Genomic DNA, 17,610 nt, shown 5'->3' on the forward strand with positions numbered 1-17,610 from the left:
TTTACGCTCCATCTTCTTCTTCTATTTTTAGCACTTTGAGCTTGCAGTCAGGTAGAAGGGCTGGTGGGGGAGTGGAAGGAGAGACCCATTGAGGGACACGTCTCATCCCTCAATTAGATGGAGCTAAACCCCTAATCTTGCTTAGGAATAGCTGCTGATGCTAAGTTTTCTTCTTTCGCTTCTGGTTTAGCGGGATATTACATTTCACTGCAGTATGGGCAATAGAATGGGATGCCAACTGGAATGTTTTGGTTCTAACAGAAAGCACAAGCGCTTTTTAAGGAAGGTATTTTTACATAGGTGAGGCCTCCAAAAAAACCAAAAGGTAATGTAAGTGCAGAATAATGTGGATTTTTTTTTAAATTTCTTTTTTTAATTGGTGGATAGAAAAGCCATCACAGTAAGGGACAGCCATTTATTGTATTGGGGAAGAAGAAAAAAAAAAAAAGAGAAATCTGAATTTGTTCTCTTTCGGATTTGTTGTTTATCATAATAATCCTTCTAGTGAAAAGGGCTAATTTACTCTTTCTATAGGAATATTTTAAGTGTGATTATCATAATATCACAGCTGCTGAAAAGGTCTAAAATAGGACATTGACCTTGAACGTGTTCCTGCGTTTAGTATGTGGTGCTTAACATTCAAGAAACAATATAACTGCAACTCATTTATTAATGTATAATCTCAAAATGTTAACTCTTGCTCTGTAAATACATGCCACAAGGATTGTAGAAAGCTTGCAGTATCCCATGAAGCACATGTGGTATTTTATCAGTGTAAATATGTATAAGATTTTCGAGATTTCTGCTGGGAATACTCCATAACTAAAGTAAGTTTTCCCTTTGGTACTGCACTAGTTTATGATTTAATTTTTACTGACATTCCACCAGTCATATTATTAGCTTCACAAAATGAAAGTGAAATAATCCTGTATTAATTAAACAGAGCAACTGAATTCCCTCAGTCATCTTATCCTTGGCTGTCTGAGACAGTAATGCACTTCAGCTTCTCTGAAGAAACTTACACTAAAAAAAAGAGCTTGGGGTAATAGTGAGATATCCATATTGAAGTGTGTGCCTGAATTATCTGTAGGGAGTAGACCTTTTTTGGTGGGTGACTGGCAACGTGCGTGCGGCTTCCTTTCTTTTTTTTTTTTTTCTCTTTCTTTTTGTCAGAGCCTTTGGAAAAGGTGTTTCGTCAAGAGAATAATTTTCATTTACAGCAATATGAACGGTTTCTATTCTGTACCAGTGAAGGCAGTCATTTAAATATCCATGCCCTTGAAAATAAAACGAGGAGAAAATATGGAGTATTTATTTGAGACCAGATGAATTGAATGTAGTTCAGTAACATGGTGAGGCAATTGCTGTTATTTCACAGAGACATTTTTTGTATGCTGGAACTGAGTGTCGCAGCAAAAGCTAAAAGCCTTGCTCCGTGTATTTGTGAATGCACTGTGGAAAAGTTCTTGGGAGCATTTGGAGATTGTGTTATGTGAGCTTTTTTCCCTAAAATCAAAACAAGGAGTAATTAATGCTAAATACAGATTGAAGTAGCAGATGGCTTTAAAGTAATAACCTGCTACAGTTTGTCCAACTATGTACAAACAGGTGAGCAGAATTTGGAACTTCTGTAGCGTTTGTTTTTTTAACTCATTAGCGGTACATCCAGGGATGCACGAAGTGCCTTCCAGTGAGAAGCACAAAAGGCAAAAGACCAGCAGACAGTGACAATATTGTTCTAATGTTGATCTCACTGTAGCATAGCACATCTGAGTTGTGTTTCTTTAATTAGTGACTGTGAATAAAGAGAAAAATCACATATTTGATGACACTTCGATATTTATTTCAAACTCTTAACAATATGGTATTTTCCAGCTAGACTTTGGGTAAGGTGCCATGGTGTACAGCACATTTCTATTGAAAGTAACAGTATACTTGTTTTCAAATGAATTCTCAGCAGCTAATAGACTCTTTCACATTCTCCTTCCCAGATGGCTTGAGCTTGTTGCTCCTTTTGGTAAATACACATTTGACACAATGCACTGTGCGGCTTCTGTGAAGTGCCACTGAATCTTACTTCTTCAGTTGCCTTGAGGTAGTTGTGTTTTAAGAATCTGGCTGTTTGGATGCCTTGAAATGTCTATAGTATTTAAATGTGAAGATGCTTAAAGATGTACTGTTTGGCACACGGGAAAAATTATACGCAGAGAGATACATGGAAATGTAGGTGCTGCTCAGTAATGCCCCTTGACTGGTACAGGCACTCGTGACGGTTTTTTCCTTCCCCTCTCTGATTCCATTACCACTGTTTTATATAGACTCCTTGTGGTAAGATTTTGCACTGTACATTTTGAGTTACAGTTAGCGCAGACGTGTGTTTGCACGCATGTTCTTATTCTGTATCGCCTGATAAAATTCAGTAAACCGATACCTGTTTTGCTTTTTTTCTTTCCCCTACTACTAATTTATTTCTACAGAAAAACTTGAGAAAAGGAAGCTATGCTTAGCCCCAGTTTATTTGCTGCTATAATCTCTTTCTTATCTTTTTTTTCCCTTCTCCAAACTGATCTGTAACTGTGAAAGCCAAGTTCAAGAATGTAGTTGGAATTCCAGGCCCCAGTCTGCTGGAGGTGACACTTTCAGTCCCAGGGGAAGAAGCCAACTGCTTTGTTTATCAACATGCAAAGTACAGCACTGTGTTTCTGGTTCTCCAAGAAGCAGCGCTGGCAGGGACCAGAGCCGCTTGCCTGAATGAAAGACGGTTGATAGAAAGGTAGTGATGGTTCACAGGGGGAGAGGAAAAATGTATTATTTGGGGGCGTAGAGGAGGGTGGGGGACGACAAGCCAAAAAGGTAGCGGAAACTATGTGAACGTGAAAAGGCGGGCTTACAGGAAGACAGACCATGACAGAAGGAAAGAGACCATCATCTTTCAGCACCTGAATATATATTTATAATCTTAGGAGATAACGAACAAAAGTAGAAATCAAGCTAACCTGTGCTTTGGTAAGTTTCAAAATGGATTAGCTGTCATATTTTAAGGAGGGTGTATTCCAGGGAACTTAATGCAGAAAAGTGACCTTATCAAATTACTCATGTATAGGGATTCATTATGGGCGATTTTTAAATAAGAAAACACATACACATGAAAAGATTTGAAGGCATTTTAGCATAAAAAATATTGAAAAACGGCAGTTTGGGGTATAAATCTATAAACAGACACTCAGAGAGACACTCAGTACAAACAATATATTTGTATTTTCATGTTTTGCCAATGAGCACATGTAAATCAGTTTCTGAGAACTGTATTCTGGGTTTATATAGTAATACAGATACCTATACATAAAGACTTCATATTCAAGTTCTGATTTGATTCCAAAATCCACATTTATCAAATTGTTACTTAAAGAGGACATTCTAATACAGTAACATGATTAAATGCCTCTCATTTTAAAATTTGCTAAAAACTGGGTTTTTTGTCTCTGATGTTTCTACAGAGTACTTGGATTTTACTCTACATTCAGAGCTTTTTAATTCACTGCTCACAAGCGAATTTACATCTTAATTACAGAGTTCACATTTAACAATATAGACAGCATAATGCTACTGGTAATTAAGCTTTTATACCTGCTTTTATACAGTAGTCTGAGCTGCAGGTTTGCTGTATGAGTTCCGATTCCTAAACTTGCATGTATTTATACCAGGTTTGTAGGAAGCAGGCCCAGTCTTCACATAAGGTTAAATACGTAGCACTGGAATCTCTCTGCTGTAAACATACACAAAGACATCTACTGAACTTAGATATTTTGGAATTGGGTTCTGTTGCTGTATTCATTTGGTAAAATGCTGTGAAACAGATTTGGAGAGGGCATTGCGTTCCCTTTGTGAATGGTATTAATGCATTCTGAAGGTGTGCACTGATTTGTTTTGATCTAAGAGATTGCCATTTGCATCATGTTAGGGCTCCAGTCACAGAAGATTTTGTAAGAGTTGAGCTGAATTATAAAAAAAATTATGGTCTTTCCAGTGGATTTTTTTTTTCTTGCCAGAAATAGCCTACATCTGTTTGCACTGGTAGGGGTAGAAACACTTTTAACGTGGAAAATAAGTGTGCTGTCTTAGTTGTAATATTAAGTAAAAATAGTAGCTTTTGAGAGAAAAAAATGCACCCCCAATTCATTAGTGATCCTTTCAAAAATGGGGTGTGTGCGTGTGTTTTAGTGCAAACAGCGTCTCTAAATTTGAGTATGGTCATTTTCTTGGAACAAGTTTAATCAGGGATCTTTCACACGACAGAGATGAGCAACTGAGCTGGCTCTAAGCCGCGGTTTGCTGGAACTGGGCTTGGTGATGTTTATGCAGGCATACATACAGGGCTACGTGTTTATTTCCTTTTTAGTTTGGTAAAATTTACTTTACAAAAACCCAACCCCCCCAGACACTGTAGAGGTCTACGCATACTCCCAGATTTACTAATGCAGACCTACTACAGTGCAGTCCTTATCTTGTTAAAATGAGGCAGGTTGAGTTAGTCCACTATAATCCCTCCACAGTTACAGGGGAAACTGATCAGTTCTGGAGCTTTTATTTCTCTTTACTATATCTAAATATATACATCTAAACATTCGCGCAGGGGCATACACCTTAAATATACCCGTGTTTAGGTGTAGCTAACCTGTATATGAACACATATACCTGTATACGCTCCCAGTTGTGCCCATGCTGTTAAGGAATGGATTTGAGTGCTCGTTTTGTTAGGAATGTCCTTTTATAGTAAGTAGAAGATGAGGCTTTTAATTTTTAAATAGATAATTACATATTAATAAATAAATATTTCTATATTAAGTATATTTTTGTCTATTGTACATAATAAAATCCCTGCCCGCTCCCCCCCCACGCCCCCCGCCCAGCAACTCGGATGACAATGAAAAGTTGAGTTACCCAGAAGCTTCGGCAGGCTGCACTTGGTGGTGTTATTATTATTTATTTTTTTCCCCGGCGCCGAGCAGTTCCGAAGGTTAGGGAAGCAGCAGCGGTCAGGAGAGGACGCCGAGAGCCGAGCCCGGCCGGCCCCGGCCCCGACCGCCACAGCGAAACGCCGCAACCGGCGACGGCAGCGCAAACTTCCTCCTCTCCCTTTACGCGCAATCCTTCGCGCCCTTAACCGGGAGCCTGCCAAGGTACCTGCCGCACCGCGCCTGAAGTTCGAGCCGGCCTCCCGGCGGCCGGCAGGGGAGCGGAGGGGAGGGGAGGGGAGCCCCCGGCGGCCCGCCGGCGCGGACATGTCCGCCGGCTCTGCCCCAACCGCCGCCGCCGCCTCAGGCCGCTCCCCCGTCCCCACCCCTCTACCTGCCGCGCGGGCCGCGCGCCGGGCCGCCCCGGCGCCCCTGGTGCCTGATTGGCCGCCGCCCCACCAATCCGCCGTCCCCCCGGGCCGGGGGGACTGCATATGTAAAGCCCTACTTCATATTCATGAGCTCCGAGCGGGGCTTTAAGTCCTTGATTAGGCGCGCGGGCGAGCTTTTGGTCCCAACTGGCCGCGCCTGCCGCCGCCGCCGCCGCCGCCTCGCCCGGAGAGCACTCGTGCCAAGTGCGCGGCGCTCGGCCACGGAAACTTTGATTTACCGCGGGGGCGCACGAAGAATGGTCGCCGGGCGCACATGGATTCGGTAGAACTTTGCCTGCCGGAGCCGCTCTCCCTGCACTACGAGGAAGAGTAGGTACCGCTCCCCGCCCCCACCCCACCGCCGCCGCCTGCCCCAAAACATGACAGGCGCCTAGACGCCGCTGCAGGTAACGCTGTGCCGGGGCCGCGGGCGTCAGCCGTCGCGGGCGCGTCGGGCCCGGCCCGGCCCGGCCCGGCCCGGGGCACTGCGCGGCGGCTGCGCGCCGGGGACGCGGGGCGGGAGGGGGGGGCGGGCGGGAGGCGCCCGGCAGCGGGCCGCTCCGCGCCGGGGAGGAGCGGTGCTGTCGGCGGGCGAGCGCCCGGCCCCGCTGCCTGCCCCGGCGCTCGCAGTCTGACAGGTGCGCCGGCTCCCCTGTCAGCGCCGGCTGTGAGGCGGCGGCGGCGGGCGGGAGGGAGCCCGCCCGCGCGCCGCTGGGGCGACGGTTGGGAGCGGCCGGCCGCCGCGCTGCCCTGAGGTAACGGCCGCCCTGCCGGGGTGCGCCGCGCCGGCCGGGCAGCCTGAGGGACCGGGGGAGCCGTTCTGTACTTTTGCGGGGGTCCGTGCCGCGCGGCGTGGCCCTCTGCGCTTGCTTTTCCCTACAAAAGGCAGCAAAATACTTTTTAACGAGCCGCAGTTCTTGGCCGGCACTTATTAGCTACCTGGCGGAGCGTCTCCGGCGACAAGCGTGGCGCCCGAACAAAACCAGGCGGTCTGGGGCTGACGTGTGGCTCCTGAACTTGGTTTCAGCCCACAGCCGGGATTAAATATTAGTATATCATGGGAGCTGTCACCGATTCATTTTTCTTTATGTCGAGCCACTTACGTAGCCGTGCCTTCGTACTACGCTGAGAGTGACGGTAACGCCGAAGGAAAAACCCAAGCTAAATAGCCAGCGTCGCCCTAGACGCAGTCTGTGGAAAGGCTGTATCGCGAGGTGACAGTGTATTATAGGTGGATGCCCACTAGCTGTCCTTACTGTCTGCATATTGCATTGCTATTTGTAATTAAGCCAGAGATGAAAAGTAAAATGCGGTGATTGCACATTGGTGAAATAATACGGGAAGTAACAAATAGCCTGGCTCGCAGGAATACAGTTTGGGAAGGGGAGGCAGGAAAACCCGCTGTAATGTTCTGGGATAAATGAAATAAACAGAGGTAGGATGCCCTCTCAGATATGGCTTGTAGGTCAGTGCACAGTGAGCCACTGTGTAGCGTAAGATAGCTTCGTAAATGTGAGAATGCAGTTTCCACAGCTTTTACTAACAGTAACGTGTTTTTTATAAAATACATAAAAAGATGGTAAGTTTGGGGTTTTGGGGGGTTTTGTGGATGCTTTGCCCTGCCCTCCCCCCCCCCCGGCGCTTTCTTAAATTTACCTTCTTACAGCTAATTTGAATGATTAGTTTAGATAAGCCTCTTGGAGTAGATGCATTTAAATGAAATCAGGGCACATGTCTTTTTGGCTCTGGTGAGAGATTCAAACTAATTTTTTTCTTCCTCTTAGGCTCAACTAAAAGTCATCTTAAAATACTCCCAATATATTGTCCGAGCATGTGGTTGAGTGGACACAGAGAAATAACTAATGTTCAGAAACATATCTGCTTCTCTGTCTCAATTAATAAGCCCCAGAGTTTTACATGTTATTAATATTCATAGTAATTGTGTTTTGACTATGTATTGTCATACACGTATGCACATACAAGCATAAGGACATACAAAATAAATATAGTAGTTTCTGCAGTTCTTATGTTATGGATGAGGGCAGAGAGGATTTGAGCTAAAAATTGCCCGAACATTTTGGGAGTGCGCAGACATCTGTCTGACCATCACTAGGTATGCTTTGATTTTAAGGCAGAGCACGTTAAAGAATGCGATAACTTAAAGCCAGCTGCAACATTGGCTTTTTGCTTTTTCAGCAGTAAAAATAACACTAATAATTACTAATAGTTAATAAGCTAACAGATGCAATAAATATATCTGCTCATTTTGACATATGTGTCAGTTTAATCATTCTAAATGAATCAGTGCGTTCATAACGTGAAATCTCCTTCAACCTCTGATTAAAATGTAACGTTGACTAAAGGATTATAGAGCGGACTTAATTTTACTGACTGTTTTAACAGTTGTCACAGCTGTTGGAAGAAGGAAAGGCAATTGAAACACTCCAAAAAAAAAAAAAAGGCGGGGGGGGGAACGACGACACACACGGGACGGGACTAGTTTAGTAAATTTAAACATGATCTCTGAATGCCAAACATAGAAAACCGAGAAGATTTGTAACTCCAGAAAGCTTCTCTGCCCTATGTATGTTTGCCCTTTGATGGCTCACTGTGTTTCATTAATTTGAACCCTCAGCAGTTTCCCTACTTTCTCCATTTAAAAATGTGCAGCAGCGTTTAAACATGAAACAAATTCAGCTGTTAACAGTGTGCATAGATTTTATTCTTACAATGCAACAGATAAAATACACAGATGACAAATAAAGATTGTGTAGCGTGGCTGTAACATTTAAAGAGTGGACATAGGCGTCACATCGTGCGATTACTTCAGTGCAGTGATGGTCGGTATACACGTTTTTTATTTTTCTAACCATTCTCATGTTACAATGTGGGAATGGTCTGTGGAGTTACTGTGCGAGTCTGGGTTATGTTTGTGTACGGATGAATATAAGTGTGTGTATACTCACGTGCATCAGCACGTAAATATATATATTTATGTGCGAGGTGATTATATGCTAAATGTAAACCAGTTTATGTCGTCTTCACTCTTTAAAATATTTTGGCGTAGCTTCTAATTCCCGAAGAATTTATTTTAGAAGTGTCTTTCATTTGTAAAGGGGAGAAAGGGGTGGACTGAAGAATGCTTCTTTGTGAAGTGGGAAGCAGCACTTGATTACACTCCAGGGTTTCTCCAGGCTGTGGAGATCTTTAACCTCATGCATTTGTCTTATTAGATAGCTATTTACAGTTATTAAGAAATAAAGCCCAAAGTTAATATTAAAGTCAAAAGTCTCCAGGCCTCCAGGCGCATACCCGGTGTGTAATGTGGCACGCAGCTCTGTGTTGTGAAGGCAGCCCCCAAGTGTGGGTGAGTGAACAGACTCTGCTTGTGTTCTCCCCTTGGGCAGCAGGCAGGCCTTGGTCCGTTCTTCCTTCTCTGTTTCCGGTTGTAGGTCTTTGCTTTTTTGGTTTTGATAGACTGCTGGCAAGTTTTTAAATCCTGCAGAAAGTATAAAGGGTTTGTGCTGAAATGCCCAGCTGACAGCTTTTCATTTACTGGGGCTTGCCCCTCTTTTAGTGATGGTTGCTCATTTTAATGTGTTTATGGTTGTGCTCTTTTATTTACTGAGCCTGGTGCGTTGCAGCGGTAATTAACCCGTGTTATTAGCAAAGCCCTTGTGGATATCCATTAATTCTCTTGAATGGCTGATAATTTTTTCTGTACTTTTTCTCCCCATTTCTTCCTAAGGCACGCTGCCCTTTTTCTAACAGTCCTTAAGCTTTAACATTTCCTACAAATTTCTTTTTAAACCGAGGCAGGTAGAAGGGCACCATCCCCATAGTTCCATAATAAAGAATAACTATTGTCTTAACAAACTGTTTTCAAAGATGCTAGTGGGAAGCAAAACAACTGGGAGAATCTGTAGGGAACAATTTATTTAATTATTATTTTTCAAAACACATGCTTAATGATAAGAAAAGAGGTAAGAATTTCCTTAGTCTTTTTTTTTTTTTTTAACTGCATTAGTTGTTGTGAATATTTTAGCGTTCATATTTTAATCAGATTTCAACTTAGTTAATAGCACTTCGGGCATTTAAAAAATATTGAGCCAGCAGAAAAATACTTGTGCTTGCACTGCTGAGAAAAGATAAGGGCCGCCTCATTAGCCAACCCTACTTTTGCAATTAATTTCAAATACATGGTGCTATTCATCAAATACAGAAGGTAACTTGTCTATGATAATATTTAACAATACTTGAAGCCTACTTTGCTTAGAGTAGCTAAGAAGTATGATATGTCTATTCTCACAGATATGTCAGTCCATATGCTATGCTGCTATTTCTGTATGTTACAGAGCAAAATTATGATAGAAAAATTATGGTATAAAAATATGAATTATTTATAAGTGACATGATTATTCATTTTACGGAATGTTTTAAAATGATTGACCCTTGACCTACAGGGAGGTTGCTTGCACCCCTGTGGAAGTGTAAGTAGGAATGAAAAAAACACTTATTTGAACCTTTCAAGGAAGTAGATCAAATAATTATTTTTTTGCCTAGGATAAGTGAAATGTATAGGATAAGTAAGAAAAAAAAATGGGAGGAATTCTTGCTCCTACTGAAGCTTAAAGGAGTCTCTGTCTATAAGATAAGCTTTGCTATGCATTCATCTTCATAGCAAATTCATGGAGGGAAGAAACAATAAAATGTTGATCCGTTACAAGTGCATATGAGCCTCACGCTACCAAGCTCTCTAGAGGAAATCTGTGATTATGCCGGGCCAGTTTGTTCAGTTTTTATCTCTTTTACATCCACTGGCCTTGTATTAAATTGTCATTGTCCTAAAGCACATGAGAGAGAAATGAATTGCATTTCTCGACATGCTCTGACAGTGAAATATTTAGCCTCTCTGTCTCCAATCATACTCATATGTATGTTTGATAGTGCAGGGATGACACCAACAGTCGCTGCAGCTTGACATTCCACTTATTACATGTTCTTTTACATTTTCTGTATCCTCTTTTACTTTTAGTCTTGAGTTAGATAATCATACATGCATACATTCATATCTGTAGAAGCATGTATATGTGTGGTTTTGTTTTATATATTTGGATTTTACGTGGAAATCCTCTGTCTATGCACAGCAAATTTTGAGGTCAAATATATATCTATGTATGTGTGCGTGTTCCAGGTATATAGTGTATTCCTTATGCAGTTTGTCCAATGTACACCTGTTATTGTGTGTACACACACAGACATGTATACAGTAAGTATATGCAGAGCTATATAACTTCCCTCTATGCAGTTGCTTGTCAAAAACCTGCTGTTTGTTTTTTTTCTTATCCATGAGAAGAGACCTGGCCAGCAATGTAGATAAAGTATTTGCACTTGATTTTATATCAGATTCTCTGTGTAATCTAGCATTTTCTGTATTTGTACTCACAGTTTTGCTTTTAAAAGATGCTGTATTTTTTTATAAAAATTTCCTCTTCCAAGTAATTTACATGATTAATATTTATTCATATTCCTGTAAGTTTTGGCTGTCAATCAGAGAACTGTTTTTTCAGCTACATGTGTCCTTGGACACACAGTTAAGTTTGCACCTAAGGAATATGATTATTTTTAGGGGGGGAAGCCTCCTACAGATGGTTTTTAATATAAATTGTGATGTCCTCAGACAAAAATATAAAATATACAGTCTATTTTAATGGTCCTTAGTCCTCCCCAAAAATCTTTTAGGGTTTTTTTTGTTATGGTTTGCTTGTCCAGAAGTAAATATTCTGTGAAACATTAAAGAAAAATATTAAACTGAATTACGTACTGCTATTTCAGAGAGTAATACTTAATTATTTTTAAAGGATTTTGTTTTGTCTTTTCAGTAGCACTTTGGAGAGTAACTTCAATAGATATAGTAGAAGATTGCCTTTTGACATGTGTCTTGTGAAACAATTTATGTATTTGCTATGTTACAGAAGCTTTAAATCTCTTGGGTTTGTTTACATAATGCTTGTAATGTTTTTCAATTAATTTCTGTTTCCTTCAAACAAAGAAGGGCTTTTCTCTTTGCTATTCCTTAATATAGCAGGTTTGCATTAAAGGGAATCTTGTCTAATATCCAGTTATTTTCCTCTATTAAGGAGCATAGCTTTTTAATCAGAGCATCATTTCCCACTTCTTTTAAAATTGAAATAAAATTTATTTTTTCGCTTCAGCTTCCTAGACTTGCTAAGAAAAATCTCTGTTAACATTCTAATGAAAGTTAGAATGATATAGGTACTTTTACAGAGTATAAGCCAAGCATATGCTGTTTTTCTTTATTGCTGAATGTCTAATTCTTACCGTGGGTCACCATTCTGAATTTGCATGAAATCTAGATGGAATTTTCTGATTTAGATCAAAATGCTTTACAAGGCAAAACAAAAAATACTATTAGAAATATAAATTCATATTTTTCATGACACTAACACAGAACATTAAGCATGAAATTGGAGAAGGGTCTCCATATACTGCAGAAAGTTAGTATATTGGGGTGTATGAAATAGAGGTTCCTTGTCCTCGGTCTAATCAAACCATTTATAATATCATTGTACAGAATTGTGCACATTTATATGGTAACCTACTGAAATATGATGAGTTACCTGTAGGATAGTCTAAATAATATATCCTTTTATCATATACTGAAAATTATATTCCCTTTCCCGGTGTAAAACCTCTTTGCAGATTTGAGCTGGAGTCTTTATGTGGGAGGGCAGATTCTCTTAAAGGATTGCGTTCTGAAACCAAACTTTTAAGATAAAGCGATTTGAGATTTTTAAGTTATTACTCTGTAGTTTAGCATGGATGTCTCTTACTCCTCTGTATCTTTATATGTTGCTATAAGTGAAAAAAACCTGCACATCTCCTTTTCATCATTTTGATTGGAACTACATACCATATGTAATGTGTTTTGGCAGCACTTACCTAGCCAAAGAAAACAAATTAATATTAGCCATGCTGAGGGGTGTCAGAAGTATCACAGATGTGTCGATTTAGCTTTGCTCCATCACACACTCTTTCCTTAAACAACTGGTCAAGCTGTCGCAAAATGTAGTGTTGGCTACAGCAAGATTCTAATAGGTGTGATCAGAGATTGATGGCTTTGGCAAGTTACAATGAGAAGATGATGTGGAGTTGCTGTTGCTTGTTTTGAATGGCCTCAGAAAAAATCCAAACAAACAAAAGCAAAAAAAAAAAAGGAGAAAAAAAATTTTAAAAATTATAAGCTAGCCCCCTCCCTCCAAGCCAGCTAGACATTAAACAATTTAAAGTCGTGCAGATGTAGAGATACTGTCAAGCGTAATGAAAAAGTCTATCTAAAAGGTAGTGCTGACTTGTTCCTGAGCATTTCTGAAATTCCTTCCCATATAAAGATGCCAGGACGGGTGGGGAGAGGAGGAGGTGGCTTGTTTTATTCAGTCCATCCTTACCCGTGATACTGCTCTTCTTTTCCCCTTTCCCCCTATTTCTGGGTTTGTTTCTAGAGCTATTTTTTTGAAGAAACACTTTTTTAAATCTCACACATGAATATTTTTAAGGAAATACAAGATGGGAAAATCTAATAAAGAACAATAGTTAACAAAATGGTGAAATCACACTCCTTTATGTACTCTCAGCTGTGCTCTTAGTATAGCCAGTTACTGGCAGTTTGTACGATTCTCCATATATTGAAAATGCAACAGAGAGAAAGGATCAAGCAATTTTCTATGTACTTTTTATTTACTTTTAAATTATTTTTTTTTCTGTCTTCAAATTGCCTGCAGGATTTGGTTCATGTCTTTTCGGAGGATGAATGCCCGTGTCCTTTTATGTTTAAGTTGGTATTTTCTTGCTTAGATGGACTGTGGTATGCTTGGTTGACAAGTATTAATGCTAAAATATTTTTTAGAGGAATTAATTTCAGAAAGTCTGTGAGGTTTTCTTTAGCACAATTATTTTACCCCTTTTTTTTAAAAAAAAAAGGAGAAAAAACATGTAGTAAAAATAAAAGCTAAAACTCATGTGCCATCTTAAAACCAAACAGATTTAGAGTGTGTTTCCGAAAGCAAATGCACATGGATTGCTAGCAAAATTATCTTTGGAGAATGGTAAAATTCTAACAGCAAAAAGTGGATTTTTTTTTTTTTTTTTTTTTTTTTTAATTTCCAGCATGGTAGTTTAAAGTTCCATGAATGCAAGATTTCCTCTACTAAATTATATTCACTTTCCCAGCAGTGAAAGAATTCCCTGGCAGTGTTCTCATAGCAGCCGTTAACGTAGTGGGACAGATTAGATGTCTTGAAGTGGCATGAAATGCCATGTCTTTAACCAACTGTTCCCGTGAGCGTTAAAGGGGTGAGAATCGGATTCCCAATAACTGAGTAAAGCTCACGGGCACCCCATTGTTCTTCTCGCAGGAGCTGCTTGGGCCCAGTTGGTGCTGGGTGGTATTTGAAGAGCTGAGCAGCCACTGTCGGTGGCTGACATTAGTATGAATGACACCTGTCCCATCAGTCACCAGGCCGCAGTGTCACAGATGGAGAAACAACAATCGGCTGAATTACCCGGCACTGCACACTTGGCTTAATTCAGCTCATTGTTCTCCTACAAATCTAGAGGATGGCTCGTTCTGCGCTGGGAGTCCAGACAGAGGCACGAGATGGGCTCAGGTGGTGGCACGTGCCTTCCCTTTGCTGCTTCATCAGAGGTATTCGGCAAAAGGCTGTTAGGGGCTGGGGGTGGTGGGAAGGAGCGCTCCACGCAGGGACTGAAGCTTCGGCTCCTGAAGGTGGCTGTAATTAATCAAGAGCTGAAACTCAGGATTTCTCCTGGTGTTCCAGAACTTCTCATGTAGCTAGCCAAAAGCCCCCAGCACCGGGCCAGGTTAACATTTAACTCTTCAAATACTACTACATTGTAGCTGTCACTCTTGAGAAGAATGAAGGGAGATTCTGCACGTATTTCCTATGGCTGTGCAGTAAACAAAATCTTCAAAGCCATGGCCCTTCTGAAGTAGTGCATCTTTTATTATTCCTCGGTAGTTAGCACTGAAAATTCAGTATCTGAGACACTGAATGAAAAGGAGAGTTGCTGACAGCCTTATTTGGGAGGGGAGTGGTGTTTTTTGTTTTTGTGGTGGGTCTTTTAATCTTAATGCCAGACGAAGGTTAGATCATGAGAAATCTCGGTCGTCTTGTTCCCGACAAAAACAGTAAAGGCATTTAAATGCCTTCAGATACTGTAACCATTTTCTTTTCTGTCTTTCTGTCTATCTTTCTGTCTGTCTTTTTCTTGCCCCTTGCAAATGAGAGTCAGTTCCTACAGGACAGGAGAATAAAATGAACAAAAAAAGCAAAGAGAAATTATTTCTCTGCTCTTAAGTCCTGTCAGGTATGTTTTGAATGCATTTGAATCCTACTGCTTCCATGCTCTTTTCCTAGTAGCACCAGGTAAATACCTGTGAAATATTGAGATGGAACTCTTTACTTCAGAAAATTTTTCTTTTTTTTTTTTTTTTTATTTCTTCCCACATCCCTGTTGTGTTACGTGCTATAGAGTGGCTGTATTTTTGTTGTAAGCTAATTCACTGCTGCCGTTTTTGTTACAACTAATGTCAAGCAGAAAACCTGTAGCATGCCAGAAACAGGCTACAATATATTGAAGATGCAGCTTATGTTTGATTGCGTGTAAATACAGTTAGTTAGTTGGGTTTATCTGATAGCCTGGCAGAAAGAGAGAGGAGCAGTACAAACTGTTTTCAGTAACTGTGCTGTTCATACACCTGATAAGATTTAGAGTGCTTTCAAACTACTGATATGCTTTGAATAAGAAAAGAATAATCACATCCATTGGCACTGGCTTATCAGGAATGAAGTAAAATGCCAGCACTTTTACATTAGCAAAAGTAAATGTTTTAGACACTTTGGGCCTTTTTTCCATTTAAATTAAATAGCAGGGTGCTTTTGAGTGTGCTGTAATGAATGGAAGGATTTATTACCTTGACAAAATTACAGGTGAATATGTTGAGAGAGGAGTCCTCGGCAACAATAACAGCTCTTTTGATAAGTGCCTACATCTGTTCATGGTTTTGGTACAGAAATTCAGTAATTTTTTCGCCTCTTGCTCTATGAAGTGCAGTGGCTAACTTAAAATGTGCAGTTCTTCATAGTGTAACATACTTGTGCGTTTTGTAATATACTGGCAACACATTTGAAATTCAGCGCATAACACGGCTGTTCATAAAATAATGCTTAATCATTTACTAGTATGTCCTCTGCCTTCAGTTGCTGTGTATTTTCATGTTCGAAAAAGAATATATCTCAGAGTCTTTGCTGGGAAGGCAAGGTATGGTTCATCATTAACTTACCCCAGCAGGCGTGAAACATGCTTGGATGCACTATTATCTTCTCAAAGTTTACTGATTTTTATTTTTGTACCTTTTTAAAAAATTTTATTTCCATGTTCTTTTTCTTTCATGTGCCTACAATTAATTTTGGGATATTCCGATTTGATGAATGATAGTGTAAGAGTAGATTTGATTGATTTTGGATTATTATTGATTACTGTCAATGAGATCACTGTGACACTCTGAAATCAATGGTATGTGATTAAACCGAGGCACCACTGTTCTATACATTAGGCAGCAGTTGGGAATTTAGGAACTGAATGTTCACAAGCTATAAATTGAGAAAATGTTCGGATTTAAATAGCTCTTTGTTTGGCATTTACTCACCAAAATATGTTTCTTGGGAAAGTTAGTTTTCCCAAGTGCAGGCTTTCAGTAGAAGAAAGGTCATTGATTTAAGGTTTATTAAATTTTAGCTAAAAACAACTGGCTCCATTTGGGTGTAAAATAATTTAAGTACTTATTGCAGGCAACCTTCATGCTTTAGAGCTGTTGCTCAGAGGTTTCATTCTTCTATGAAGATGTCAACTGTAAATATAAAAATGCATCACTGAAAATGTAATGGTTTAAAGATTCAAACTGAAATAAAAATTCCTGCCTGGGGAAAGCACTATAATCAAAATAAAGTAGTCTTAACTTTTTTTTTCTGTGGAAGCCATACTTGAAAAGAGCGCTTGAAGGCAGCAGGTAGCAAGGTTGGTAGGGAATGCCAATTTTTATTTATTTAATTTATTTATTTATTCTCACCCACAGATTACGATAGTCTAGCTTTGGAATCTGCAGTACACTTCAGCCACTAATACTAGACAATATGTAAGCTGCTGCTGCTTCTGAAATCTGGTATCCTGGCATTTAAGTCAACTTTATAATCTGGCAAAAAACCCACCTGGCAATACTAAAATCCAGCTTCTGAAGCACTTTTATTTCTGAAAGCTTTTTGTGTCTTTTTATATCTTTTTAGCATATATTAAATTTTTTAGGAGCGGTGGCCTGGATGTACACTTGATGGATGACTGGGGTGGGGCTTCCCCCCCCCCCCCCCTTTTTTTTTAATTTTGTAAAAATGTGTGATACTTGCGCATTAGGTAATGCTGGAACAGAAATACTGCAGATGCAGCTGTTTGACAAAATTGCTGTGGGGTTTTTGTACCATTGTTAGATAAGTTAGTAGAGATTTTCCAAGGTACGAAGGACAGCCTGCTGCCAAGCCCTTGCTTTTGTCTTAAGAAATCTTTTGCTTTTACTGGTAGTGGCCTGATTCAAAACTAAATGGGAAGAATGCCATTCATTTTAGTAGATTTTGGATCAGTCTCTGTAATTGATTTAAAAAATGAATGATTTGGTAGTATTTTAAAAGAAATCAATGAAGAAATGGAGCCTGTGTCCAAGGATTCACTGCCAGGATGTAACATTTGCACTAGTATAGAGTTGCCTAAGGGAGTGTGACCAGGAAATACTAAGATTACCCCATAATATTTTCTGTGTGAGCTTAAAAGCAGTGTTGGCATTATGCCAGTATCTTCAGTTTCGTGTTGACTAAAGAGGAGGTAGAAATTCTTCAGATGGAGATGGTAAGACAAAGTGAGACTGACCCCTTTTTTTCTTGGTTTTACATCTGAATTGCAAGAGAGGTTGAAATGCTGAATTTACGTAATGATTGATTGATCTCGGTTTGTTTCTGCTGATGAATTTTGGATGAAAAGCTGTAACATGGAATACATATGTCTGCTTGATGGATATTATCTTCCTATGTAGGCAGAAGAACCTTGGTGTTCCTATGCAGAATTAAAAAGTCACAAAG

General features: G+C 40.1%; 1 protein-coding gene across 13 annotated transcripts in view; it reads left to right on the forward strand.

The window, feature by feature from the left end:
- Positions 1-17,610, forward strand: part of ESRRG (estrogen related receptor gamma) — a 406,932-nt gene that overhangs the window by 236,219 nt on the left and 153,103 nt on the right. Inside the window, exon 1 of one of the 13 annotated variants that reach the window (XM_030034644.2) lies at positions 5,506-5,716. The exons of 11 other annotated variants lie outside the window; for them this stretch is intronic. In XM_030034644.2, coding sequence (XP_029890504.1) covers positions 5,661-5,716 — 56 coding nt within the window. In that variant the 5' untranslated portion in view covers positions 5,506-5,660. Of the gene's footprint in view, positions 1-5,505; positions 5,717-5,770; positions 5,794-17,610 lie in introns of those variants that run through there. One more of the 13 variants, XM_030034650.2, reaches the window with a different exon arrangement.

Source organism: Aquila chrysaetos, chromosome 13 (genome assembly GCF_900496995.4).
Source record: "Aquila chrysaetos chrysaetos chromosome 13, bAquChr1.4, whole genome shotgun sequence".
NCBI classification, from domain to species: domain Eukaryota; kingdom Metazoa; phylum Chordata; class Aves; order Accipitriformes; family Accipitridae; genus Aquila; species Aquila chrysaetos.